The sequence below is a fragment of the Rhea americana genome, unplaced genomic scaffold (genome assembly GCF_003343005.1).
Source record: "Rhea americana isolate MKP2758 unplaced genomic scaffold, rheAme1 scaffold_373, whole genome shotgun sequence".
Lineage (NCBI taxonomy): Eukaryota > Metazoa > Chordata > Aves > Rheiformes > Rheidae > Rhea > Rhea americana.
This window is the reverse complement of record NW_028186505.1, coordinates 414,179-441,819: the sequence shown is the minus strand read 5'-3', so window position 1 is coordinate 441,819 and position 27,641 is coordinate 414,179. Positions and strand designations below refer to the sequence as shown.

General features: G+C 39.2%; 1 protein-coding gene across 1 annotated transcript; it reads right to left on the bottom strand.

The window, feature by feature from the left end:
- Positions 1-16,818: 16,818 nt before the first annotated feature.
- On the bottom strand, positions 16,819-25,736 carry EPDR1 (ependymin related 1). The gene is made up of 3 exons (XM_085312981.1): positions 25,665-25,736; positions 22,358-22,556; positions 16,819-19,403 (listed from the first exon to the last, which is right to left on the bottom strand). The coding sequence occupies exons 1-3, from the start codon at positions 25,734-25,736 to the stop codon at positions 19,213-19,215; spliced, it is 462 nt and encodes a 153-aa protein (XP_085169107.1). The 3' UTR covers positions 16,819-19,212.
- Between the last annotated feature and the right edge of the window lie 1,905 nt (positions 25,737-27,641).

Genomic DNA, 27,641 nt, shown 5'->3' with positions numbered 1-27,641 from the left:
AAAAAAAAAAAAGAAAAGAAAAAGAAAGAAAGAAAAAAAAAAGGAAAAAAGCCTGAGAAATCAGTTATTGTATGATAAAGGAGTATGAAGGAAAAAATACAGAAAATTTATCACTGCACAATGTAAAATTTTTATCACTATCCAATGGGGAAAATGGTAGCAGCTCTTCTTAAAGTACACAGTGTGAGGCAACTGAGCTTGAGTGCCTAGATCTGGGGACTTTGCACAACCAACTCCCTTTAACAGTAGTGGAAGACAGAGACAATATTCATGAGGCCTGCAGCAGGTGTCAACAGTGCTATGTATGTCGGAACCAGATGAACRGATTCATTTTTAGTCAATAAAGGTTATAAATAGGCATTTTAAGAGACTGATTTATCTCCCCTAAAGCAGACTCCTCGCCTAGGTCACACAGCCTGTTCCATAAACTATGTCATTTTATTCCTTGCCTCTGAAGGGAAACTGAGATTGCTCAGCCAGATATAGAGCTGGTATCTATGRCTGGGTAAGATGAATCTTGCCCAAACCACCTAGTTTGCATGTGCAGTTTTGAAAATATTAGACTGATTCTTAATTGCGAAACTTAGATATATGGCCTTTATTTGCAAAGATACTAAGCATAACAGTTCCTGCTGAATTGAAATATTTTGTTTAGTTTATCTAGCTTCACTAGAGAGAGATGAAATCAGTAAAGAAGTCTTTGACCTGAACGCCTGCTTGCAGAAGCTTTTCCCTGAAAACAGAAATAAGCAGTATTGTGCTTTAGGTTCTTTTTTAAAGTATGTGCTTCTTCCCARAGTTAATGTAGAAAGAATTTCTAATCAACTACATATTTCTGCTACCTTTGACTGCTTTGCCTGTTCATAGGCCCATCTAATATGCTGTATATTTTCTCTCATCAATACAGAAATAATTCCTATCCTAAGTTTTCTCCTGTACCTAAATCCAAAATATAGGGAGAGAAGTGAGAACACCAGAAGTTAAGCACAGTTCCTAACACTATAAATCCACTCAAGGCATAAATAATAAGGAGATTTGGTTTCTTAACATTTAACTTGAATGTAAAAGCTAATAATGAGCCACAAATGCTAGAAAGTTGAAGATTATAAAGGGTTAGGAGTAACTTAGGTGTTAGAAATGGGGATATAAAACTGGCAAAAGCTGTGCTGGCTATGAAGAATTAAGGGTTAGGAGTGAGAGTCCTGAGTTTGTGCCAGAGAAATTCTTGTTTGAACAAATCATTCCATAAAACCTATTATATGTCTGCATGCCAACATCTTTCATAAAGGCAGGGAATCATGATGGGAAAAATTCCTGCTTGCCCCATGCAGATTCAGTTGCTGAGTACTGAGTGAGAGCAAATATGCTGTGTTTTAGGTCTTTGGTTCAGACTGAAACATTGCATACTGGATGTATACAAAGGCAAAAAATAGACAATCCTTGCCCAAGAAGGTAAAGCTTGTTTGGAAGACACCTTGAAATCCTCGGGTTAGCTTTTGGGCTTGAATTTGGAGGTGCCCATCTCCACTCCTCTGGTTAGGGTTTGGGCCTCATTTCAAATTCATTGCCATTGAACAGACGTATAATTCAGTATCACAATGTTCTGGTACTCCAACACATCTTTACACACTGGCTGTTTCAGATATGTAGCTTAATTTTGYTATTCTGGTCCAAGTCTTCCCCTCATATCCTTACAAATATCACAATAGTCTGAGCTTAGATTCTCTCAAAACATTTCCTCTGAGAGGAGCAGATAATCCTCTGTTGAGAAGATCCAACAAACTACATTGTATGGAAACTTCAATAAAAGAGGATTACTTCAATTCACATGCATGCCTATACATGCACTGCAACTTGGAAAGTCAAATATATTTTCTTCCCTTTTTGGGGACAGGACTCTTTTGTGACTCTCCAGACGCATGGGGTCTGAGCACTGAATAGGACATCCAGACAATATGTCAGTTCCTGTGAGTGACACTAACGAGTACAGTAAAAGAAAGAGCTGAACATGAGTAAAGAAAATTAGATTTGTGGAGAATGCCAGCTTGAAAAGCTTACTAGTCTTGATCTAATGAAAAGTGCTTATTGGCTGTGCTGCTGAATGCTGCTATTTGCTTCCACTTTCATTTTTTGCTAGACCTCTCACTTGAACTGTAGTGACAGCCACCACTGAGTGGTCCAGCACGTACTCGTCATAGGATGCTGAGTCCCTGACAACCTCATGCTAAGAGTTTATTAATTACAAGAGCAGAAGTGCTGCCTGTGCACTATGCCAGTACGTAGCTCCCAAGGCTTTGATGGCATGTGTTTATGCAATTGCAGACAACTCCAGTGCCTGCTGTGCCTTGCAGGAGGACAAGGAAATGACAGTAACTTCAGGGGCTCTCCCGTCCACCAGTTATGCTAAAATATTCTGCTTTCATCATGCCAGAGAGGGACCAATGTCAGTGCTCAGTGTTATGAGGTAACTTCACAGACGTCATGTCACTTGTCTCTCAGCCATTGCACTGACCCAACAACAATGTTTAGGGTATTATATATTGTCTCAGAGGAAGCTGACCAATGCATGACTTTTTAGGTCAGCTAAAATGAGGTAAACTGTAGGCAACATAATGAGGAAATGCTCTATTTGGCCTTCCAGCTTGCTTGTACCTTTAATTCAGAGTAACCATTTGCCTAGATTTTATGAATGGCAAATCATAGATAAGGATCAGCTCCTCACTTGGTGCCAGCCAACAGAGCTCCCTGGATGCAGTGGGCTGACACCAGTTTGCACCATGCGAGGATCTGGCTCACGGTCTTTTGGGCCTCCTGACTGCTGTGAGTCATCCACATTCCAACTGAAAAATAAACCCAATTTAAGACAATTTAAAATTGTAAAACTGGTGCTTAGTTTCTTGACTGCTAGCATCAAACCTAGCCAAGGCAGCTATCTGTAATTTTAGAATGTCTCAAGAAGATTTATAGATCTCATGAAAATACTCCTTTCCATCTCCCCAGTGATTTAGCCTTCCACTTGCTTTTTAACTTCAGTCCATCTTTAGATCCTGTGGAAACAACACCAAAGCTAAACACAGAATGAGAATGATCTCACACCATCTGCAAAGACTTCTCTTTTGGAGATGTAGTGTTTAACTTAGTAAGACCCCTACCAGGGCAGCAGGAGTTCAAATGAAAAGCTTTTTGTAATAGATGCATACTAAGGGTGTATACAGTGATATAATGCAATAGTCTAGCTGATATCCTTTCCAAGATTCATTACAAAGGACCATGAAAACAGAAATGAATTGCATGAACAAATGTCAAACTTTTTTAATGTTAGACTGAACCAAAAAAAGTTAATAGAGGAATGGGCTTGGAGAAACTTAATGATCATAGCAGTGATGGAAACTTTCAAACATGGTGTTATAACCATTTTATGTAAGATGAAGAGGCTTCTTAATGATAGGTTCCTATGTAAATAACCACAATAATAATGATTAATGCTTTCATACTTGGCATCTATATACAAATATGCCTTATATAATGTACATAAATGTATAAKATACATGCATAATATACCTATTTGTACAGTATACTGACATAGGGCTGAAAGTCTAATCTGAATATTTTATCCCTGTTATCTTATGCTTCTCAATGGGTGAGATTAGCTTTTTACTCTTGGTCAATGAAATCAAAAGTAGACTTTCTTGTTCATCTTCCAAGATCTGTCTGGTATGAGGGAGATTTGAAAGTCTAAATAAGATGTCCTTGGCTACATACTTGCATAAACTTGCATAAAGTTTAGGTTTTTAGTTTTCTAAAAAAAACCTGCATAATGCAGTAGTCCAGATGTTCTTCATAGAGGGCTATGAAATATRTTACCATCACAACACTAAAGAGCTGTATTCTTGCAAGCATTCACAAATTTCCTTTTTGTAGCCCAAACATTTAGCCAACTATGCTACTCCAATGAGAAAGACAAACTAGTGATGGAACTGTTCATTTTTACAGAACTGCATTTATTTACAAGAATGTCTAGCCTTCTCCAGAACTCATGAGGATCAAACAACAAGGCGACTGTTATTTGCCTGAAATGCCAAGGGTTTCTCAGTATGGACTTGGCTCCAAAAGCACTTTCAAGGCCACATATCAGAACGGTCTCGAGTGGTAGCAGGACTTCTTTTTTCCTGAATCTGTTTCTAAATTCCATCTTGTCCTGAGCTATGTGCTATTCAGCACATAGCACAGCCAAGAAACCTACCCAGAAAAGTTCTTCTGCCCTTCCTTGAAGAACCTGAGTGTCTCTTCATTTCTATTCACTGTGGATGGGAACATAAGCTTTGCTGTTTCAACAGGTATCTTGTATCTTGAGCTTAATGCTTCTATTTTTGAGTGGTAGAAAGGAGATGACACAACTTGTTAACTTCACACATACATTGTAAGCACTCATTTGCTGGTATTAAAATACTTGCTGCTTGCTCCTATGGCCTGTATAACAGCTGCAATACAGTTTAACTCAACCTACAGCACACACAGCAGACAGTTCGGAGGAATTAACACAATAAGCATGTGTTGCCAGGAGCAGGCTGATGCAATCCTTAGCTTAGCTTGTAAAATATCACTTGAAATCTGGCAAAATAAAGTCACAAGGATACAGAAAGTCACAAATCCCATACAGTTTGTGGAGAACCCTATGCTACGGAGACTGCATAGGGAATAGATTTCTAGCTGTTTTATGCGACTCTTTTGACAAGGAGTTAATGGCACATTCAGCATCCAGAACAGCTGTTACTAACTCCACCTCTCCAGGCCAGAYAGTCTGTAGAGATTCTTCCAATATCAGGAATTACTGGGTGTTTATCTTCCTGGTGAACGTCCTTCACCCAGGCACTGCAGAGAATGAACATGCCGGTCTGTAAACATCATTCCTTCATAGGATGTACTTTGTTTTGACCACAATTCCTTACTGAAATCTGCCATATAGAATAACCCAAACAACGGGACTGCCTGGAGCCTAGAGAAAGGATACCAGCTCAACCCAGTCTCCTCCAAATCAGAGACAGACACTGGGTCAACCCACAGACAATGCAGCAATTCTGAAAATATGTAACTAATATTGTCAAAACAAAAATTAACTCTAAAATATTAACCCTTGCCAGAAATAAGAAAACAGATTACTGACCGACACACAAAAAAGGCTCTCTCTGGAACTAATTTAACATTTTAAGAATGTTATTTTCTCTCCTTCTTTTTTGATAATGATTTTTTTCACCCAAATTTATATTTTGGCATTCAAAAAGAAAAGTCATTCCCATGCCCAGGTTATAATTATTATTTCTCTTTAACTTCTAAATTATTTTTTCTTTTAGTCTTTGAGAAGACTATATTCAATGTTATATATCACTTGGGATGCAAAAAGGTATTACATGTATCAGTGACAACCATGTTTTTTGCTTGAAAATTTGCAAGATCATAATTCATCTGGTTCTGACCTTGTAGCCCACTGTCAGTCAGCCCGAGGGAGCTGCTAATTTGCGCTGGGCTGCAGCAAGGACCTTGGATGGGCACCCCAGCTCTGTTGCACTGCTTGGCCAGTCCTACTCAAAAACTACTCTCATGGCTGTGTGTCCCCCATGGCAAAGTACGTTAAAGAACAGTCACGCTCGGGGAGAAAGCCATTAGGTACAAATGAAAGTAAGTTTAATTTCAAGGAATTTCAGTAAATTTGAGCAGGAGGTGGCTACATTTTCATCTTTTATCTTAAATAAGAAAGTAGATGCATATGAAATGAAGCCTGAACTATCTTCCAGTACCTGCGGTAGATTTGCAACTCTATGAAGGTGACCGATTGCTGGGAGTTCATACCAGGAATGAAATAAAGACTTGAGTCTTACTTAGCTCTAAAGAGCAGGCCTAATCCTTTTCTTTCATATCTTGCCTTGAAAGAGTTTTAGTATCTGTATATTTCAGATTATTTTCAGTATGGGAAGACAAATAAATGAATAGTAAACAATTATTAATTCCTACATGGATTGTGCCAGTCAATGTGTTTTATTGCCCATAAATGTGTCTTATGTCATCCTGGCTTGGAGGAAGGCTAATGCCAGCTCCCGAGCACATACTAATTGCTGTTTCTCTTCTCTCGGGCCATGGCAGAAACCAAAGCTGCAACCAAAAGACCACCTCTGTTGGCCAACTTCTTCTCTACACCGGAATTAATGTTCATGAAGCCACAYAGTGAGAAGGACCAGGGAATTGATCTGGTTTAAAATGAATCCCTTCCCAGGGGTGGGGATTATYTCAGGAGCTGCAGCACGGAAGAAAGCGAAAGTATAACCAGAGCCATAGCTTGGGATGGACAGTGCCAATAGACTGCAATGGAAATAACACTGGGTTTTAAAAACAAGTGAACGGAGGTGACACCAGTGTGGTTGAAAGGTTGGTAATTTTCAAACCTAGAACAGTTGGATCCATGCCCAAAGCGCAATGAGGTAAACTACAGCTCTTCCAAACTGTAAAAATAGCCTGTTGCTGCTATCACCGTGACATCACCTTTTCCAACTGAAACCAAGCTGCGCGACTCTTTTCTTAAACACACCAATTGGCCATGTTTAAGGGATACAAAATGCGTTTCAGCCATGTGGTAAAACTTTCATAGCTCATTTGTGACTTTACCCTTCTTGAAAATTATTTGTCATTTTTTTATGACAAATCTTTTTATTATTTGTCTTCCCATTTGTGGGAAGATATTCAGATCTTATATAAAATCCTGGGAAATACCTTATTCCTATAGGATTTTGTATTTTTAGCAGCAAGTAACTTAAATTAGCTCCTGAAACAGTAAGTAAGGTAGTACTCCTGTCATTTTGTAGGTTTGTGCCAAAATTCCTATATACATTCAGCCTATGTAAATACAGGCATTTATACCATACTTTTATTTGGTTGTGGCTATGCCAGAGGTGAAAGAGGGGGTTCTGTTTCCTTTACACGAACTTTTGCAGACAACTGGAGAGCATATGGGATTTCCTCCCCATTCACATGCCCCGAGTGACATTTATCACTATATCGTTTATTGTGAGGCCTTGTTTTTGTAAGAAATGTGGAAGAAATTATTTTGTGTATTTTTGCTACAACTATCTTTGCACTAAAATAGTTCCTCTTAGGCCTTAATTGCTGATGTCTTTATGGAAAGTGACTGTAGCCCTCTCAGCTTTCATCTTGCTCATTTTAGTCCTGTCTCTCAGTATGGACCCAGCATTTCCCTAATCATCTCATTAGCTTTTGCTTGCCTTCATCACAGACTGAATTCATCTTTCTTGAACCCGAGTAATGAGAACTGTCCACTTACTGGTGAATTCTCACCAGTGCCCTGCATAATGTTTACCTTTCCTATCGAAATACCTTGCCTGACATTATCAGGGTACATTTGCCTTTATATTTGTGGCTCACAGTTGTGCTGTGGTCAGCTTGTTCTTCGAGAAATATTTGCCTACTCTGACATTTCCAAACTGCAGCAGAAACTCATGGCGGTGCCCTTGACTTTGTGTTACCTGTTTCTGCTTTGCAGTTCTTCGTGTATGGGTAATTGATGAAGGGGGTATATCTTCTGTCAGAACTTCAACCGGTGCTGAGCACTGGGTGAGCAGCGGTCTGTGTGGGTGGGTTGTGAACATGAAGCTGGTGGTGTCAGTCTAGTCACTGTAAAAATGGATGCCTGGCTCATAGGAAAGAAAAGAAGCATATTTGGCTTTAACTGACCTTCCATTTTGGAAGCTTAATTTWAGGAGTTACAAATCAGACCAGTCATGGAAAAAGCTATTAGAGATGAAACACTGTTCGGACAATGTAACACAGTCAGTGGCACTGCTGTCTATAGGATATGGTTTGCTATCTGAGAGTGTGAATAAAGCTTGCCGTTTTTCTAAATGAGTTCTGCAGGTATTTAATTGAGAGGAAGGCTGTTGTTGATAATGATGYTACTGATAACAAGTGAGTTGGCTGGGTAGCCATCCCAATCTGAAAGACAATTGACCCTGTTCAAGAGCACGTACCAACCTATGAGGTAGCTGAAAAGGACTGAAGATTTTGCTCTTTACGTGCCCACAGGAAGCTACCTGTGAATGTCAGTGTGCTGTAATTACTGATGAGGCTATTCAGATATAAAGGAACTAATTTTTTTTTTGATTAATATAAGATGCTATCAAAAAGAATCTTCTAGCAAAGGCTTGCTAATAAATCAGTTTGCAAAGATGGTTCAGTTATTGCAGGAAGCTGCCAGACTATTTCTATTCAGATTAAAGAATCTCAAAATTTTGATACAAGCTCACTGTGAACACACAGGCCTTTGAATGTGTCCAGCACATATGGATCTAATAGAGCAGCAGGCAGAATGAGGATAAAGACAAATTCCCTTGACTGTCCCCTGGAAAAAGACAATCTAAGTAGCAAAGATTCAAAGTATATGAAATTTTTAAGCTAAGACCTAACTTTCGAGTTATGCTTGAAAATGAACARGTAGCTAGTGCACTTTAAGAAGATGCTTTCCTCTTTGCAAAGAGCTTCACAGGYAAATGAATGCTGAAATAGTACATCCTGAAAAAAATACAGCTATAGCTGTACTATTTGCATCCCTGTACTGTGCTGTATCTAGCAACAATCCAGACTGGAAGTAACAAATTCCTAGATAAATGCAGTTACTGCCACATCAAAAAAGAAAGATTGTATCTTGTAGCCAATGTAGATGGAAAATTTTTTGGAAGTGCAGGTGTTACTTGCCTTTCTTCTTTCTTCTTTCTTCAACAATCCATTGACTTTTCTTTTTTTCTTTTTCTTCCTTTTTCTTTTTCTTTTTCTTTTTTCTTTTTTTAAATATGGCCATCAATGGCCAGATCTTGGTTTTATATCTCATCCCAAATGTTTTCATATGAACTCTTATTACTCAGCTGGGCTTTTTAGGGTGATGCTTTTCAGTATAAAGTGAGTGCTGTTTACAGCACTTGAAAGCAACACTTCCATACACACTCTTGGGTATAGGTGGCCCAAAGTTCATTGTACCGCTCGCAACACCTGACCAAACACACGCCACATATGTCTTCCTCTTCTAAAGCCCTTTGACAGCCATGTTTCTAGCAGCTGCTGTAGAAATAAAGAAGGAAGCTTTAAAAATGTATTGTCTTTGGCCAATCGCGCTTGGTGTTTTTGGCTGGCTGGAATACAATTTGCTGTGGAGGTATTATCCAATGTTTCCTTCTGCTCTTAAAAAAGAACCTCCAGAGAGGGCGGTTTCATTTGCGAGCAACATGTTTGACATCATGCAAGCACTGTTACAATATACACAATATTAGCACCAATCTTTGAAGTGCAATAGTGCTGTGCTTCCTGTGGCTTAGCTTTCTCATTTGCCTGTTTTGCAATTCCAGCTCCAGTGGCTTATATGATGGGAAAGGCAGCAGGTGTAAGGGAACATATCATGCCTTGTTTCTTTCTGGACTACTCCCTTTGATTATTTCTCATAATGTTTCCCTTTGGGACCATCTGTCCTTTTCATCCACATCTGTAAGAGTGAAACTGTTGGAAAAAATAATCCTAAGGGCAATATCATTTTGGCAGTGTGAGCTAGCACAAGGTGGAAATTAAATGGAAGGGAGTTAGGCGCATTTAATGTCCAAATTCAGCAGCTCAGTTAAGAAAACTTTTCTTGGAAAGAAAAGAATAGGGTCATAAGCGATGACTGCTAATTTCCACTGGCTAGATATGATTTCGCGCTCAGTCTATCTACTTCAGCAGGAGGTGCAAATGTTTGGCACTTCCTTGAAGCGAGCCCAAAAGGTCAAACACGCCTTGGTGCAGAGCCTGCACAAAGCTGCTGTCTCTCCATGAGCCCCTTGGAYGCCCTGCTTGGAGGGACTTCGCCCCAGGCCCACAGGGACAGACTGGTGCACTGGAGCACCAGCGGTGTAAGCCAAACCTGAGGATAATTCGTGAGACTAAGAATAGCCTTTCGGGGTTTGTATTGCCTCAGAGGAAATGCCGAAGTTCAAGAACCTTTGTATTTGGAGTGGGATCCCCATACCATTTTTTTAAGTAACTCATAAAACAGATTAAGAAGGGGGCAGGCAAGGACAATTTGCTGTCTTCTTTTATTTTTTTGTTGTACTTGGGGAGTGTTTGGTTGGTTTCTGGGCTATCACTGTCTTAATATATTTTATTTTTGCACATTCTCACTTCCATTTTTCACCTTATTCTGTCATCGCTGTCTTTCATCCAGTCTCTCCTAAATGGAACATGACCCATATGGAGTCCTAAATGGTATTTCCAGTCTAGTATGTCTCAATAGGTATAAAACTGGGAAATAATGAATCTGCCCATCTGTTTGGATGAGAATTTCTTCCATGATACGGACTATGAGCAGCTCATAGGCTGCTCTGTGTTCTAGCAACCATTTTGACAAAAAAATCTAAGGCAGATCATAGAATCATAGAATCAGTAAGGTTGGAAGGGRCCTCTGSAGATCATCTAGTCCAACCTCCCCGCTCAGCAGGGTCACCTAGAGCATGTCAGACAGGGTTGCATCCAGGCAGGCCTTGAAGATCTCCAGAGAAGGAGACTCCACAACCTCTCTGGGCAACCTGTCCCAGTGCTCCGTCACTCTCACAGGGAAGAAATTCCCCCTCACATTCAGGCAGAACTTTCTGTGCCTCATTTTCTGCCCATTGTCTCTTGTCCTGTCACATGGGACAACTGAAAAGAGTTTGTCCCCATTCCGCTGACATGCTCCCTTCAGGTACTTATACACACTGATAAGATCCCCTCTCAGTCTTCATTTCCCCAGGCTGAAGASGCCCAGCTCTCGCAGCCGTTCCTCATAGGGCAGATGCTCCAGCCCTCTGATCATCTTTGTGGTCCTATACTGGACTCTCTCCAGAAGCTCCATGTCTCTCTTGTACTGGGGAGCCCAGAACTGGACGCAGTACTCGAGATGAGGCCTCACCAGGGCTCTGCTGGCATTAAATACCATCCTTCTTTGGAAAGTTGCAGAGTAATGAGTATATGCACAAGTAAAAGAGCCCCACCATTTATCATATCAGGGCAAAGTTTCATAGGAAGAGGCAATATCTTTCATTTAATCAGCTGACACAGACAAATTTTCAACTCCACACTAGAAGCAGCCTCTCTCAAGGCTGAATATCAGTTGAGACTACTTACTCAGTGTTTGTCCTTCTGACAAGTTGTAATTACTACATCCATGACTTTAAAATCTTCTTAGGATCAGCTGTTACTGATGCAGATTTGCTCTCTTGAGAAAATCCACATGTAAAGCAGAGAATTGATCAGCAAATAAACATACATTTTATCCAACAGGATAGAGATTCATCTGAGCTAAAAATATAGTCATATTAGCAGTACCTCATCACCACTGATCTGCTTAGCAATGGCATCTGGTGGCCTACAGCTAACTAGGACTAAGATGTATAAGAACAACATAAAGCAAAATGATATTCCAAAATTAGCACTTCTTATTTCATGTAGAAGTTGCCTCATCTGCTGCAAGTATAAAACTAAACAGCATTTGTGGGTTGAAAACAAAATATTGGCTCCATTTACAGTCCTGAGAGGGACCTGTGGCAGGTGAGCACTGAAGTAATCATTTTTGCTGTGCGCAAGGAGCTATGTGGGCTTCACTTTGAAATCTCCTAAGAAATTACTGGTTATTTTTAGCCTTGCTGTGTTCAAAATYAAGTTTTTTTTCTATCAAAATTTTCTCTGATAAAAAAATGTATTCTTAATTGTCATCCAAACAGTTTTAGAAGTACCTGCTTTCTTGTAAATTTTCCATTTTTCATTTGAAAATTGAAAGTTCTRAGGCTGAAAACCTTTAGCTTAAAACTGTAGATTTATCTACATAGATACAGTGTTTCTTTCACTACAAGTCTTTGGAACTTTTTACAAAATATTTCTTTAACCCCAAGGTCAACATTCTGCTAATAACTGAGTTTTGCATCAGTTTGGTAGGATTCTGTAGCTGGGAGAAAATGTTTGGTTTTCTCTCTATTTATGAAATGATTGCTCAAGAGAGATTTATAGTCACTTGCATAGGTTTCCAGTCAAGTAACACAAGATAGTATTTTAATGTGGCATAAGTGCTATACTGTGAGTGCTATGCTGCTGCCTATTTTTGTATAGTTAAAGCAGCTTTATTTCTAACCAGTTCTCTCTCAGTTGCAATTAAAGGCCTAGAAATGTGTTGTTCATAATGTAACTACTGAGTTTTAAAAGTTTCAACACACACACACAAAAAAAAAAGTGTTGAAATATTTGTCTGCATCAGCGCTCTTGTGAGCAGATGTTTTCTAGCAGTTGGGAGTACATTGTCCCTTTGTTGTGCCAGCATAAATCCAATTAACTTTAATGGGCACAGTCTGATGCCTTGGCCGGCCCATTGGCGACACATAGCTCCTATTAAACGCTTCGCGGCTGCTCTTCCTGCCCAGCTGGGGAGCCCTGGGGTCCCACGAGATGTGCTTGCCACACTCAGCCCCAAGTGTTGAAAAGGGGTATGGGCAGTGGGACACGTAGGTGCGTATGGGCGAGGGAGAGGACGGAGCTCACAGGAGCTCCTCCTGCTGAGAATAGCACCAGCATGAACATCGGCACATGCAGTGCTGTGCTGGATGGAGGCCACCCGTAAAGCCTTGAGAAGGGGTTGTAGCATTTCCTTGTGGTGAAACATGAGGCACAGCAGTGCTAGATTTAAATATGTTTTAGTAGTGTGCCACAGCATGAAAGCCTTCCAGGAGAGGCCCATCTGCAGCCCATGAGAGCTCCAGAGATTACATGGGAGCATGGGAGAGGGGTACAGAAGGAACGTGAGGCTCTCATCTGCAGCCTCTCAAAATGCCACTGGCCCATTCCTCCAGAAACTTAATGTTATCACAGTACTTGGAAGTCACTTTGGTCCTCAGTAGCAGGCTCTTTGCTGTCATTACTAAGTATTTTTGCCACATACGCTCTTAATAGTGGAAGCTGCTACCAGCATCATGAACGTCTATCACTACAAACCTGGTCTGTCACTTAGTATGAAATATTTTAGCAACAAACAAGGGCCACTAGTCGATACTAGTAGTGGTAGTAAAACAGGCAAGCTCAGCATTCCTGTGACCAATCATCCCATTAAATTAACAGACACAGTTCTCATTTAAAGAAGAAAATAACCAAGTGAAACAATATCGAAAACAGATTCTAAACTACAGGAAAGACCTAAGGAAAAGAGCTGTACCCCATTTAGTGTCCTATGCCATGCCCTAAGCACAGGCACCACTAGGTGAACCATCTCTGGGAGATGGCTGGAGAACACAGGGCTCCAGCCAAGGAAGAGGAGGCGAATCATAGTTATGGGGCAGAAGACTCTTTCTGGGGCCACTAGAAGACCACTTTTGCTTTAGGGTAGCTCTTCCAGCACCATGTTACACATTCTTGCCAGATAAATGATGGATCTGTGAGGCTGCATTAGCAAAAGCATAGCCAGCAGGTCCAGGGAGATGATTGTGGGACACTGAGGAGACCCCATTTGGAGGGCTGTGCAGGTTTGGACTCCCCAGTGCAAGAGGGACATGGACATAGTGGAGTGAGTTCAGACAAGCTRGTTAGGGGCTAGACTACACAGTATGCAAGGAGAGGCTGAGGAACCTGTGTTTGTTCAACCTGGAGAAAAGGTGACCCTGGAGGGACCTTATGACTGTCTTTAGCTACCCCATGGGAGAGTATAGAAAAAGACGGAGCCAGACTCTTCTGGGAGGTGCAGAGATAAGGGAACTAGCCAGAATGCAGGAAATGGGAATGTTACTGGRAAAAGAATCATAATAGAGGTGCAGGGGGGGTGTCAACAGGCTGCCCAGAGCAGTTGTGAAATCTTCATCCTCAGAGATATCCAAGCTTGACTGGACAAGGCCATGGACCACTTGACCTAGGTAGCCTTGTCATGAAAACCCGCAGGTCCTGTGCTTGGGGAGAGCCCAGGAACTGCTGTCAACTTGTTTGTTCTTGGAAGTTGCTGGATGGACAGAGGAAAAAACAGATGAGTGAAAGAGGATTATCTGATGGCCCTCAGTAGTTTTCGTAGACTTCCCTCTAGGCAGCTGTGGAGGTTGGCTGAGATCATCCCCTTCCCTCTGCTCCCTCGGCTGGTGTGTCTGCCCAGGGTAGGCACTGCAGAGTGCCTGTGTGGTGCTGACTAGCTGCGGGCGCTCTGGATGTAAACCCTTGCCAACTGGACAGGCACATCTGCAGCAAGCATGCTTTCTCCATCAAAATCAATACTAAATTCCTGACCCAGCATGAAGGGTAATTTTAGTGCAGGGGGAAGAACTCGACGCTCCCCTTCAACATGCTACTGGCTGTAGTGTAGAGCTGACAACTGAACTGCTGCTGTTTCAAGAACGTCAAAACTTTATTAGAGCTGGGCAAACTGGGAAAAACCCACCTGGTGTGAGCCCAGTGGGATTTCTTTTTCTTTCCCTAGAGAGCCACGTTTGCCTGGCTTCACTGAAGTCTGAGCTGAGCTCAATTAACAGTGATGGCCAGGTGCTGAGGTCATGATTAACAACCAAATGCACTCAGCGAGCATGCAGCCTGCAAAGGTTAAGCCCATTCAACCACGTGTATAACACACAACGTTGTTATACTTTGGAAGGGAGACACTGGGAACTATCCATGACATTATTAGTTTAACTAACTACAGCAATGTCTAGAGGCCTCCTCAGGCCCTACTGTGTGAGGCAATGATGTTGGGTTAAAGACTTTATAATCAGTACGGCAAAGGCAGGTGGAAAGCAGGAATTATTTTTCCCACTTTGCAGACTGGGAAAAGAATGAGTCTAAAGCCAGTTCTTACGGAATGGAGATGGTGAGGAGAGTAACTTTTCTATGATCTGAAGTGCTAAGCATCCTATTAAAGACAGCAGGCAGCACCACTTCTGAAAAGCTTATATTCTTGTAGCTATGTAGCCAGGTAACCTGGTGCTTCCTCAGGCTTGAAAAGCATACACAATTCTGCTATTTGTTCTTCAAACAAAATATACTATAAGCACGTGCATTTCATTCCATATGCAGTTTCAGTCTTTATTCTGAAATATCTGCATTAAAACACATAAATCTTTATCCTGGAGTATGTTAAATCAGAATGTACTAAAACCAATGAAATCAGTTTCATAGTGACAGCTTATCATTCTTATCCTAATTATCTATCACTGTTTTCATAGGGATGATGGCTTTCAAATGAAACCATGGGTTATATTAAGAGACTATACTAAAAAATTGTGATATTTCTGATGGTGAATTGTCCTGGAAAAAAAATGGTAAATCTTCCCGAGATTTTTATTTCAGGAGGGAGAATTAAATACAGAAGGGAGGGGGGCAGGGAGAGCCTCCTTAGTAACTCACAGGGAACGATCCATTGGATCATACGATTTTTTTCCCTCTCCTATTACAAAGGAGTAAAGGTTCAAAGGTATTAAGAGTCTTCAAACTCAGTTCATTTGTTCATATTTTTAAGTGCAAATGTGAAGATTTAAATGTGCACATGCCTGAGTACATGCTGGACATGCAGAGAAAGATAGCTGAGAGAGATCTCAGTGTCTTTACACTGAGGATCTCTGTCTTTCTGAGTCACATCTGGGTGCTTTTTTGAAATCTTTTTTCATCTTAGGTAGCAGCCAACTTGCAGATTATTTCCCTACACCCCTTTCCGTCATCTTATCATTGGTCACCTACATGTAGATCAGAGTGCATTGGTCACATTTTGTTATGGCCAGCCCTGCTCCTGCACTTCAGATTAAGACTTTTGGAAAAATTATAGAGGTCAGGTCCAGACCAGACCCATAAGGCATGTAGGTGCCGAACTCCCATTCAAACGAATGGAAGTCAGAATTTTAAATGACATTTTGGAAGATCCACTGACTCTAAGGAGGGTAGTGCTGGGAAAACAGCTGTAATTTTGCAAGGAGTAAGGGTGACCACTAGAATGAAATGGATAAGACACTGATTTTGTTTATATGTCCCAGACTAAGAATACTGTATTGTTCAAAGACTTCTTCACTAAATGTCACCTTGACTGTGGGTTATTGTATTTCTTCCTACACTCTCTGTGAAAGAGCCCCTGGGTATGCCCTGGTAACTGGAAGCACTTTCATGGTGCAGCATAGCTTGAGACAGAAAAATTTGTCCCTAATACTACTGTTAAGCAAACTGTTAAAATAGGAACTGAACCAAATGTCCAGATCTCCTCCTCAAACTCAAACTAAACCTGTTTTGAGATTCAGGAATGTTTGGTTAACTTTAAATAAAACAATGTTGTATTTCTACACATCCTGCTTTCAGCTAAGCCTCCAAGCAGAAATACAAAAATATGGCAGGAAAGTCTGTTTGCACTATTTCTGGCCCAGTTAAAACCAGGAAGCATTGGAAATCTCACAAAAACAGCTTTGTCTCACGGAGTATTCAACTCTGAAATTCGCTCACTGTTACCTAGTAGAATATATCACATATAAAAAACAATTTATGATTAATTTTCCACCCAGATAATTGCAATAAAGAAATCCCCCAGACCATCAGATACATGAAAGCTCTCTTTTCACTCTGCCATAACAGCACAGTTTATGCCTATTTTAAAGTCCTTGTATGCTCATTCTTACTAAGTCATTGGCACAGAAGCATAAAGCCAAAATGTCTTTTTGCAGTATACAATAACAAACTACAGCAAATGATAACAAACTAGGCATGTTTTTTCTGCTTTGTATTTGGTTCATGGCTAATTTAAGCAATAAACATAATATCAAAAAGTTTGTTGTTTGCCCTTTCTTTGACAACTTTCTTTATTGAGTGATGGGCATAAATACAAAGACAACAGCATTGTTTTGAAGGTACATATTTAGACATATAAAATTGCTTTGGATGTCACTGCAACATTTTTAAAGCACTTCTGTGTCACAGACTCTTGCAAGTTCATATTAAAAGGAACATTTAATTTTACTGCTAGAAATGATATCATTGTCAGTAAAACTTAATACATGCACTTTGATTATACAGCTATCTGCTCTACCACAACAAAGTTATCCCAAACGATATGGTACCGTAGCTCTATATTTGCTAGCTAGATTTATTATATTTTCCAGATTCCAACAAGAAACAGATATTAAGAAATGCATGTTAATCATTGCCTTAATGAGAACAATATGCAGTTAGCTTTTAGGTTGTCAAAAAAATACAGGAGGCGAGTACAGACTAAATGCATTCTAACCCAATCTATTTTTTCACTAGCACATTTCAGTTAAATGATCATGTTTGATAAAATATTTTTAATGAATTACCTAAATTTCAGCAGGTATGTGTATATGCTTTCATTAAGCACAAGGCCAACTAAAATGCAATTCTTACTACAACCATGAAAGGAAAATACCCACTGTGCCATTTGCTTTAGTACAAAAAGCTAAGATGATACAGACCATGAAAAGCCAGCCCAGCTGCACCGTCTTCCACAGATGGCGCAGGCCTTTGGTTTTTGTTAGATATGGTACTATCGGCCAGTAAATTATGTATCATATTTATGTAAGACTTCCTATCACTGTCAAACTAGATCATTTCTCCTCACTAGAAGTTGTTCTAGAGAAGAAATCTATCTATGGGTAAGAGCCCAACAGTCACTAGGGCAGCAACAGAATTTGACAGCGGGGCCCCAAAGCACACCAAACTTCCCCACATTGCACTCTTTTCAGCTAGACAACTTCTGGAGTAAACTACTACCCAATACATATAAAATGATAAGGATCAGTCTCTAAATATATTTGCAAATAATAAATTAAATGCATGTATAGACTTACAGAATAAGCCAATTAATTTGATTATGTAAAAGTGCAAAACCCACTACCATTCTACATTCTCAAGGGCCTGAAGGTGTGTGCAGATTTGGTTTGAATTTTCAAAAAGATGTGCACTTCCTGCACTTTTTTTTTGGGGGGGGGGGGGGTGTTATTTGTTTAGATCTTTTAAGGCAACATTCATTCTGCCCAATAGAAAAGGAGGCAGAGAAAATAAGGCTTGAAATGCTGACTAAACAGCAAACATAGCATCTGTCAAAGGAGCGGGGGTAAAAAGAAGTAAGACTGTCCTTCCTGCAGTCATACAGAAGGCATCCAAAACACTTCTTTTTCCCACTGTTTTCTCTTCCCACCTCATCTCTGCTCCTCACACAGTTGTCTTTCACTCCACCTACCKTGCAAAGCACTGTTTGAATGCTGATACAGCCTTCATTAATGATGTACTAAGAACAGGTGATTTTATTTCTACCTGAAATTACAAAGGTGTTTCATACTCTTTGAAGAAGGAAATACTTCTGAAAACAAGTACAAAATATTAAAGCAACTTAAGAGTGTAGTATTTGCATAGGTTAAATCTAGTATTGCCTTGGAAAGTGAGTGCTAAGGTAAAATAAAATTGAAAAACGTCTCGTCAACCCTATTGGAATATTTCACCAAAAGGTGTAACAAATAAAAGAAAACTTTGTCTTACTTTTTTTTGGGTGTCTTTCTCCCTCCTTTCCTTCCTTTCACATTGTTCTCCTCAGGAAAAAGAAAAAAAAAAAAAAAAGAAGTATTTTTGCACGTCAGCTAGTGTTATATGAACAGAGGTGCTCCTATATCTTAGCAGAAAGAAACAAATCAACCAAAGCACAAAAAAATACACACAAGAGCAGGAATTTCTACACTTTTGATGTACTTTCAAAATGGGCTATTTTCTGGTTGGGGATTAAGTCTTACCCGGGACATACTTCCCTTCCCCTCATCTCTCCAGAAGAAACGACAACAGTAAGTTTTAGCTTTTTCTTCATCATATTACCACCATAATAGGCTGCTTATGTTTTATATTCTTGAAAAAAATAAAAAATGAAATTTTTACAAAAAGAAAATCACCCATAGCTAATATAAATAGTATCTATAAATATCATCTTCACAGTAACAATGTAATACTCCAAGTGCATCACTGAACAAATTGATGAAAAAGATCTTCTGTTACGTATCTTACTCAATTAAAATTTTTATACTCTCCTTCAAGGGAAAACTTACAATTCCCAAAAGCACAATAATCAGCTTGAAAAATCAGGTTAGACGTCAGCAGTTGACTATTAATAATTTTCCTCCTAGCTATTATTTATTTGCTTGGGGCAGCCAGCGTCCACAATCAGCATTCATCTTTCATCTTTCTCAGCTGGGCTGTCTGGCAAGTGCTGGGTGGGATAAACACCGAGGGATCGGCAATACCCAACCGTAGATCAAAAAAGCGTGTGGAGGTTGTAACGCTGTAGTTCCTTGTATAGGTCTCCTGTACTGGGTAACAGTCTTTGACTGTGTAAACACCGACCCAGGATTCCACTGTAATAAAGCAGAAATTTGACTATTTAAATGACAAGCATGACTGTGTCACAATGGTGTCAAGACAAATTGCCTTCCAATTCCCCCATCCTCAGGCAAAGCCTATAGATTAGGAATTCCCATATTTCTAAGCAGAGCCCTATCTTTCTGAAAGTCTTAGTGGAGAATTGAAAACAAAAGCAATTTAATAGAAGATCCTGGAGAAATTCTGGAAAATCCTACAGAACTCACAATAAAATAGCTTGATTTTTGCTATCTTAAGGGCCAATAATAATTGGCTTCATGTTCCTATGCAGCCTGCTTACCAGGACACAATTCCCCATTAGAGGATGCACGGCAACATCAACAAAGGCCACAAAAGTAGTATCATGGAGACTATGATGATCTTAAACCTGAACATCTTGGTGTCATGCATATTTAGAATAATGGTACCACCATGGTATCAGTATGTCACCTTTCAGATATATCTGTTCTGAAGGAACATCACTTATGCTTAGTCCCAAATTTAGTTATGTTCCATATAAATCTGTTTTCTTCACCTTTGATGTCAGCACTCATTCATTTCAGCAGTAAACTAAGGTAATGTTCAGGGAGTTGTTTTCACAGAAAGCAAGATTTTGTACCTTCAGTTTAGGTAGCATGTGGACATTTCACCTTACTCTCTGCTCTTGAAAAGTTGAAAGGTGTGGTTGTTGAAAACTTTTTGTCCATTTGACATTGTTGGAACTCAGTAGTCTCTGACACTCTAAAACATTCAGTCTCCACAACTAATATAGGACATCCGATTCCTTCCTATGCACTCACCTATCAGATAAACTGCTTGTCTTCTGCTGTGGTGGAGGCTCCCTCTGCACCAGAACTCTCCACTGTAGCCATCCATAACGTTTTACCCTCAAAGCTTTCAGTCATCTCAGACCTTAACTACCACTCTTACACTGATGATACTTACTAATCCTCAATTCAAATAAACATGATGTTTTTTCATAACTTTTCCAGCTTACTGTCTCAAACAGTGTTTTTCTTGGAAAAGGAGAAACATTCCCAAATACAACTCCAGTGCCTCTATCTCTTTTCTTAATTCATTCCTCCTATTTGCTGCCATCTATACATATTATCACTATCATGTTCATTTTTGAAATTCCAATTCCCCTCAAATATTTCTATTGGTCCATTAACTTTTTCAAGACTCCACTCAATGCTGAACTCGTCCATGTAAATCTCCAGTTTAACTCCACAACATACTTAACTCAAAGTTTTTTCTCTCATTCTTTACCCTCTCATCCTCTGCCACTACTGTTCTATTTCTACGGTCAATACCATTAAGATGGTTTCCCTTGCCCACTCTTCATTTTTAAAACCTCATTTTWAATTTCTTTTATTTCTCCTATGTACCTCTTCAATGATCTCTCTTTATCCCTTTCCTTACACATCACTTCATCTAATTGTTTCATGTATTTCAGATGTCCTGATAGCAGACTTTCATTATGTTAGAATTCAAAACTACCTACTGCCATCACAGATCAGATCCTTTCTCCCAGGCCCTATGAAGCTTATTTTCTTTCACCCAAGCAGCAATCAAACATACTTATTTTCTGTCATTTCAGTACTGTGTCATATGCTGTGCCATAATCACATTATTGGAAGTGGGTAATCTGTGATATGAAATGCACATGCAGTATTTATAAAAGGTCTTGCAACCTGTGCAATATTTAAACATACCTCTCCAGTATACCGTATAGGCAAAATATAACGATACCAAGATATTCTGTATCTCCACAGAAACCTTCATAATATTAACAGAATTATAATTTCTAGACCCCAAATCAATACTAGCTGAAAGGTGAATGGGTAGGCAAGTTTCACATATTCTTTTTCAGAATGATCATGGAAAAAAGTACTGGAAATACAAAATACTATAGAATAAAAATCACATATCATTAACTGAATATATCTGGATATTAAGTTCCACAAAAGTTCCAAAAATGCTGGATCTGGAAAATAAGACCCTTGGAGTGAAGGATAATTTGTCTCTTGTAGAACACCAGAGGATACACCAACCTAGTTACAGAGCTCTAATGGTCTTATCCTTCTTTTTCTTTCTACTTTTATTCAAGAAATAAGTATTTTTTCTCCTGGCTAAGCACTCAGGTTCATAACCAGCCCATATATTAGGTGCTTATAACCTTAAGTATTGCATTAGCTGAATAATACTGTAAATGTCATGGGATTTTAAGAATTATTTTTATAGTTGTCTGGGTCATCACTAAACCATAGACAAAATTGAAACCGACATGCTAATAAACTGCTATGCATCCAAAATCTAACATACTGTAGCTTGGAAAATTCATCCTACTTTCTTTTTTGATGCAGGTGCTCAGCTGCCAAGTGTAGAACTATGCTTTGAGAACAGATGTTTCTTACTAGCATTGTGGATAACAAAACTTAGGTGCATACTGAAGATGCCCACTGCTGCAGAACAGCATACTAGATGTATTTTGTGACAATATTTGATAACAGTGTGTGGACAAAGACTGATGCCTGCTTTATTTCTATAACACCTTTTAACTGAAATATGACACATGCTAGTTGTGTCCCTTTGTTGAGTGTGTCCCTACTTACATTACTGATTTTTCTCTAGATAAATTTTGGATAAATTCAGGCTGCTGCATTCAAATGTAAAATGACAGAATTCTTTGCTGAAAACTGTATGATACAGAGTAGAACACAGATAAGTCCCTTGGATATATATGATCCTGCTGAGATATGAGACATTTTCCTAATAAAATGCATTGATAATAAAATGACATGCTCTACATGGRGGATATTTATTATGTCTTCCAGCAAACTTTATGGAAATATGGAAGTCTGGGGGTGAAACATGAACAATTTATTTGTCCCTAGGTAACAGAGACAATGATTACTTTTACTAAGATGAAATAAARGTATGCACATACATTTCCTGGCTGGTTTTCTGTCAGACCATTCCTGTACCATAATTTCATCTCCAGGTCCCCCGATGTAGTATTGATCTTCGTAAGTTGAATTGGCAGGGATATCATATGGATCCCACGGCTCTGTCAGAGGAATCTTTGAGCAGAGCTTTGTAACTTGTTCAATCTGAAACATCACTGCGTCTTTATAGAGTAATATATACTCAAAGAATCTGAAACATTAAAAATAAGCAGTTAATGTTCATAGTCTTTTTCTACAAAAAAAAAATTGCTGATAGGTAAGCTTGCCATTGACTCCTCAGTATAAGACCATTTTCACTTTTATAACTTTGCCAAACTTTGAGAAAGGCTAACCAGTTGGGCTGAAATTTCCCATGCTGAAAGTTTGTCTCAGCTGACAGTTTCCAAAATAAATAGATCAGGCTGAACTGGTTCAGCCATTTCTGAGAACAACAGGACAACTTTTCTGAGAACAACTGAGAAGAAAACATGTTATTATTCACAGTTTTGTTTTGATTTTTAATAACTTTCATTAAAAAGTTCTAGTGCCTCCATGTTTTGGAGAAAGGCCTTGAAATTTGGCAGAGGAGAAGTTTTTATTAAAAGTTGCCCAAATTTGGCTAAATTATAAGCCTTTTAAAAAATCTATTTGCACAGGCTGAATACATTCTGTTTCCCATGAATGTGGAAGAGCCTTCCTCTGTGCCAGTTAGACGCAGTATCTGCCACCCTTCCAGATGCTCCTTTACAGAAACCCCAGTAGCTCAGTGGAACATGCCAGGTGAAGGGGAGAATATGTGATCCCAAACACAGAACTGAGATGCTCAGCACTGGCAAGTCTTCCCTCTAGAATCCACCATGCCAAAGGGAGTAGTGAAAAGAGAAAAGAGGAAAGGAAGAGATAAGGAAACGTGTGGGGACTGGTGAGACTGAGGGGCCACAAGGCGAGAGCAACAGAATGGTTAGCTAATAAATATTTTAAAACGATCTTTCATATGTCGTATAAGCTTCACTTATCATCAAGTAATCAAACCCTTCTCTGAGGAGAAATGATAAATCTCTTCATGGGCATACTCATCTAATTCTTAGTTACAGTAGTCGGGTGTGTCACAAACACCGTGATTCTGCTCCACACCTGTAAAAAGGCCATATGATCCTTGCTCTATAACTGGGGACAGAAYCATACAGCAACTTCAACAGAAATTATCAGAAGTTTTGAAAATGCACCTAGAAACACCTGAAATCTGACTTTTCCAGGATACAAAGCATTACCTATCACATGATGAGCTGCTCAAAGCACAATTCAAAGCATCCTCACGAGCGCTTAGCTCACGTCCTTCTCACAAAGCTTACACAAACAGAGGTGGACAAGCAGCAAGTTTATGTATTAGCTTTTCTGTGGTAAATCATTCCCCTGCTCATATCCTAAAAGATTCCCATTTCTATGACAGTTGCAGCAGGCAACTGTYAGGGACCTAAGCTCATCTGCCATTTTCTTAGTCAAAGGCAATGTCCCCACAGTTGTGATAAGCTACTGAAGAACTACCTGGTTCCTTGTAAAAACCCAAGCCTGTGATCAAATAAGCACAGATGTAACCTTTACCTCACACTGAGTCCAGAGAAGATATTCCCAAGAATACTAACATACACTTATTCACATGTTTCCAATCAGGCTCTAAGGACTCAACTACTGTTCAGCTGGCTGCCCAGCAGCTCCCATAAAAGTGGAGTGGGGGAATGCCTTACAGATGAGTTCAACAATGTGTTTGAGATATTTTGATGATAATCTCATTTTGCAAAAGAATAAAATATATTAATTAAACATTAAAAATTACTGGAAATGTATTTAAATAATTTCATTTCTTTTTCCCTTTAAATCCTTACTTAAAACTCATTTCCTAGAGAAAATTCATTTGTATTTACAGCAATCACTTTTTCATGTTTTCTTTTTCCTTATCCTTTCTTTTACAAATTATTTCATGGAATAAATATCTTTTGTTCTAAGTTTTCTAACCCATTGACATCACTGCTCAAAGGATATGTGCCACCTCTAGTACAGTGACACAGTAGTTCAAACTTCAGTCTGACAAATGCATGTATTTAACTTGCAGCACATGAGCAGGCACTGTGGCATCAAGAGTTGCCTTGTATACTTGCAGAAGTAGGGCCAGAATCCAGACAAGCTAACTTTCTTGACTTTGCCTTCTTCAACGCAGATGGTAATGCTTGCATTATAAAACAGTAACAATGAAAACAAGAATTAGAAGAATCCAAACAAATCAAATTCATTACCAAACATTTCACTAGCCAATGTTCTTCAAAACAAAATGTTCCACCACCTACRCTTTTTTTTTACAGAAGAGAGGTAGAAAGAACAGATGTTAAACATATACCAATCATACAATGTGATGCACTACTGGAACAAACTTAAGCAACTATGGTGACACCACACAAGACCAAAGCTACAGAGAACAGATAATATGCAGTTGTATCAGCACAGATGCTTGCGAAGTGTGGCTCTATTCCCTATGCATGACAGTACTGAGTTAGAAAGGGAACATGATTTATACTGTCATTACTCAGTTCAGATGTACCTCATATCTAAATTTTAAACAGAATTGCACCTTTGTGTGTTCTGGATATAGCAAGCACACTAACAGGAGATTACACAGGACCTGAGTTTCATCGCATACGTAAGGTGATTGGTTAAGTTGCTGTTTTATAAAGGGAACTATTTATCAGCCAAAATTAATAACAGAATGTACATGGATATAAAAATGACAATTTAGTATATTTTAAAACAAAATATTTAAAAATCATTTCCTCCTTTTTTTTATTGGCCAAGTCCTAAGTATACTGCCTCTATTTGCTTTAGGTGCCTGAGATTTCATTGGCTGCTTGAGGGGAAGAACAGAGTCCTGAAAATAGGTCTTGGCAAAGAAACAGAAAAGGAAAATGATTTTTAATTAGTTTGGGTTTTTTTCAGAAGCAGCATATTTGTAGTTTTTGCCTGCCCTTAATACTATTTTTTTAAATGATTTTATTTCCTAAACTGTAACTTTGTGAAAGCTCTAAGTCCTTCCCTGGGCACCTTCAAACAGATTTGGAGAAGTTACTTGGATGACTTATGCTATTTGCCTGACTGAGATTATCTCCCTTCCTTTCCTACCATATCCTATCCTCTCCTATGCTACTCCACAAATGCTTATCACTACACACTTAGAAGGACTCTCTCATGGTTCATTAATATTCCCTTTGTCTTTGTCCGAATTCCAACACATAAAGACACACATATTTTTCACTTATATACTTCAAAGAATTTCTCAAAACTGGATCTTATCCTGCACAAATAATTCCACTTGACTTTACTGGAAGTAATCATGTCGGACAAGTGGTATACATGCTGCGTTCTCCCTTCAGCATTCCTGACCTAAAGCAATCAATGCTGGGACAGAATACCAAGCCCACACACTAGTAAGTCGGAGCAGTTACAATGCGGAAACGCTACAAGGAGTAGATGTGCATCCAAATACCATCCTACCATTGAGATTCCACCTGAGATTCAGGGAGACTTACACAGAGTTGCCCTCCAGAAGACAGCCTATATAACACAGAGGCACACTACTGATCACCCCAGAACGAATGAAGCTGATAAACTGATCTAGGGACTTGTCTTTGTGACAGATTATTGTTCCACGTGTTATTGGTGCAATTCGTAATTTTAAGTATTTGTCAGGACATAAGTCATTAGACTCCAGTCCATGCTACCAGCTCTGTTTAAGATACTCCGCACTGAGTCCTGCTAAAAAGTATCCCAAGCTGAGGCACTTTCTCACTGTCAGTTTTGAAGTGTGCTAGCCAGTATTTAACCTAAAATATCAGCATCACTCTCTCAGAATTTACTTCTGCACTTCTGTCGGCTTGCATTGTCAGACTTAAAAGAAGGAGCTGCATGTCTAATTGCCTTTGTAGTGACTCAGAGGAGCAGAGGTGCTGGCCAGACTGTGCCAAAACTTGCATGATGTATCAAAACATACCAGCCACGGTCATTTGCTAGAGAGAAACAAAATAATGGTATGAGGCTACAACCGGGTAAAAGAAATTCCTTGTGTTCTGAGTCTGCTCTACATCATTTCTCTCTGTGGCTCTGGACCAGTAACTTACAGTACTGGAGCCTTAAAATTCCATTCTGGTTATTTATTTTTTGATTGCTATAACACTAAAGAGCCCCTAATCCAGGATCAAGAACCATTTGTGCTAAGCATTCTATTAACAAAGAACAAAAACAAAACTGCTGCCCCAAAAGCAATGGAACAATAGGTTCTTGTAAAACAGAGTTTCCATCCTGCAAAGGCATATGGAGTTTTATGTGTCCAGGACTTTAACCTGTTGACTCACTTTTCCCAGCTGCAGCTATTGTATCCTTAAAACTCCCACTCGCATTAGTCAGGACTTGCATTACCTAATAATTATTATAAAGCAACAGAAAGATGAAAGCAAAATTTTATGCATTATTTGTATTAGAGCTATTGTATTGCTCAGCTGGGAACAGCATTTGATATTTAAGATATTAAGTAGAGATTGCTGCAGTTATTCCAAAGTTAATGTTGCTTTCCCTTTTGAGATTAACTGAAAGCTTGAAGTATCCATGTCTGTCTTTGTGGTGTTATTTAATTCTTTCCTGGTTCTACTTGCAAAAAGGCATTTTTAGACATCAGGAAAGGGATTTTTCTAGCTAGAAGAAATTCCACTAAAAAATCCCGAACAAATCCTCCATTCTGATGTTCATTGACAGCTACATCCAAATCTGTAATAATTCTCTAGTTACAGCCTCTTGATAACATAGATCACAAAACCTTCATAATAATATTACCTTGTACAGATTTGTTGTGCAAATAAGACATTACTGGGGGAACTGGAACCCTTATTAGAAGGATGACTATAAAATCTCATCTTCTCAGCTCTCCAGAATAAGAAAAATTTCAAGGGAGAAAAGCTGCTGAGCAGACATTCAGACAGTTGATAAACACTATTCAGGTCAAGAACATTCATCTTCTTTTGGAAAGCTCTGGCTAGCTCATTTCATAACTGAGAAGCATTTGCTTGTCAATATATTTCTGGGAACTCCTTTCCTCTTTCCCATGAAGTTTCGGTAATTTCAGACTTGTGTTTTTCTTCTGGTGTATAGACCTCAACAACAACAGTAATTTACCATATTTGATCTCACATGTTTGGCAGTGATGCTAGACTATGGTATATTGTACAAATATAGTATTGTGCAAATACA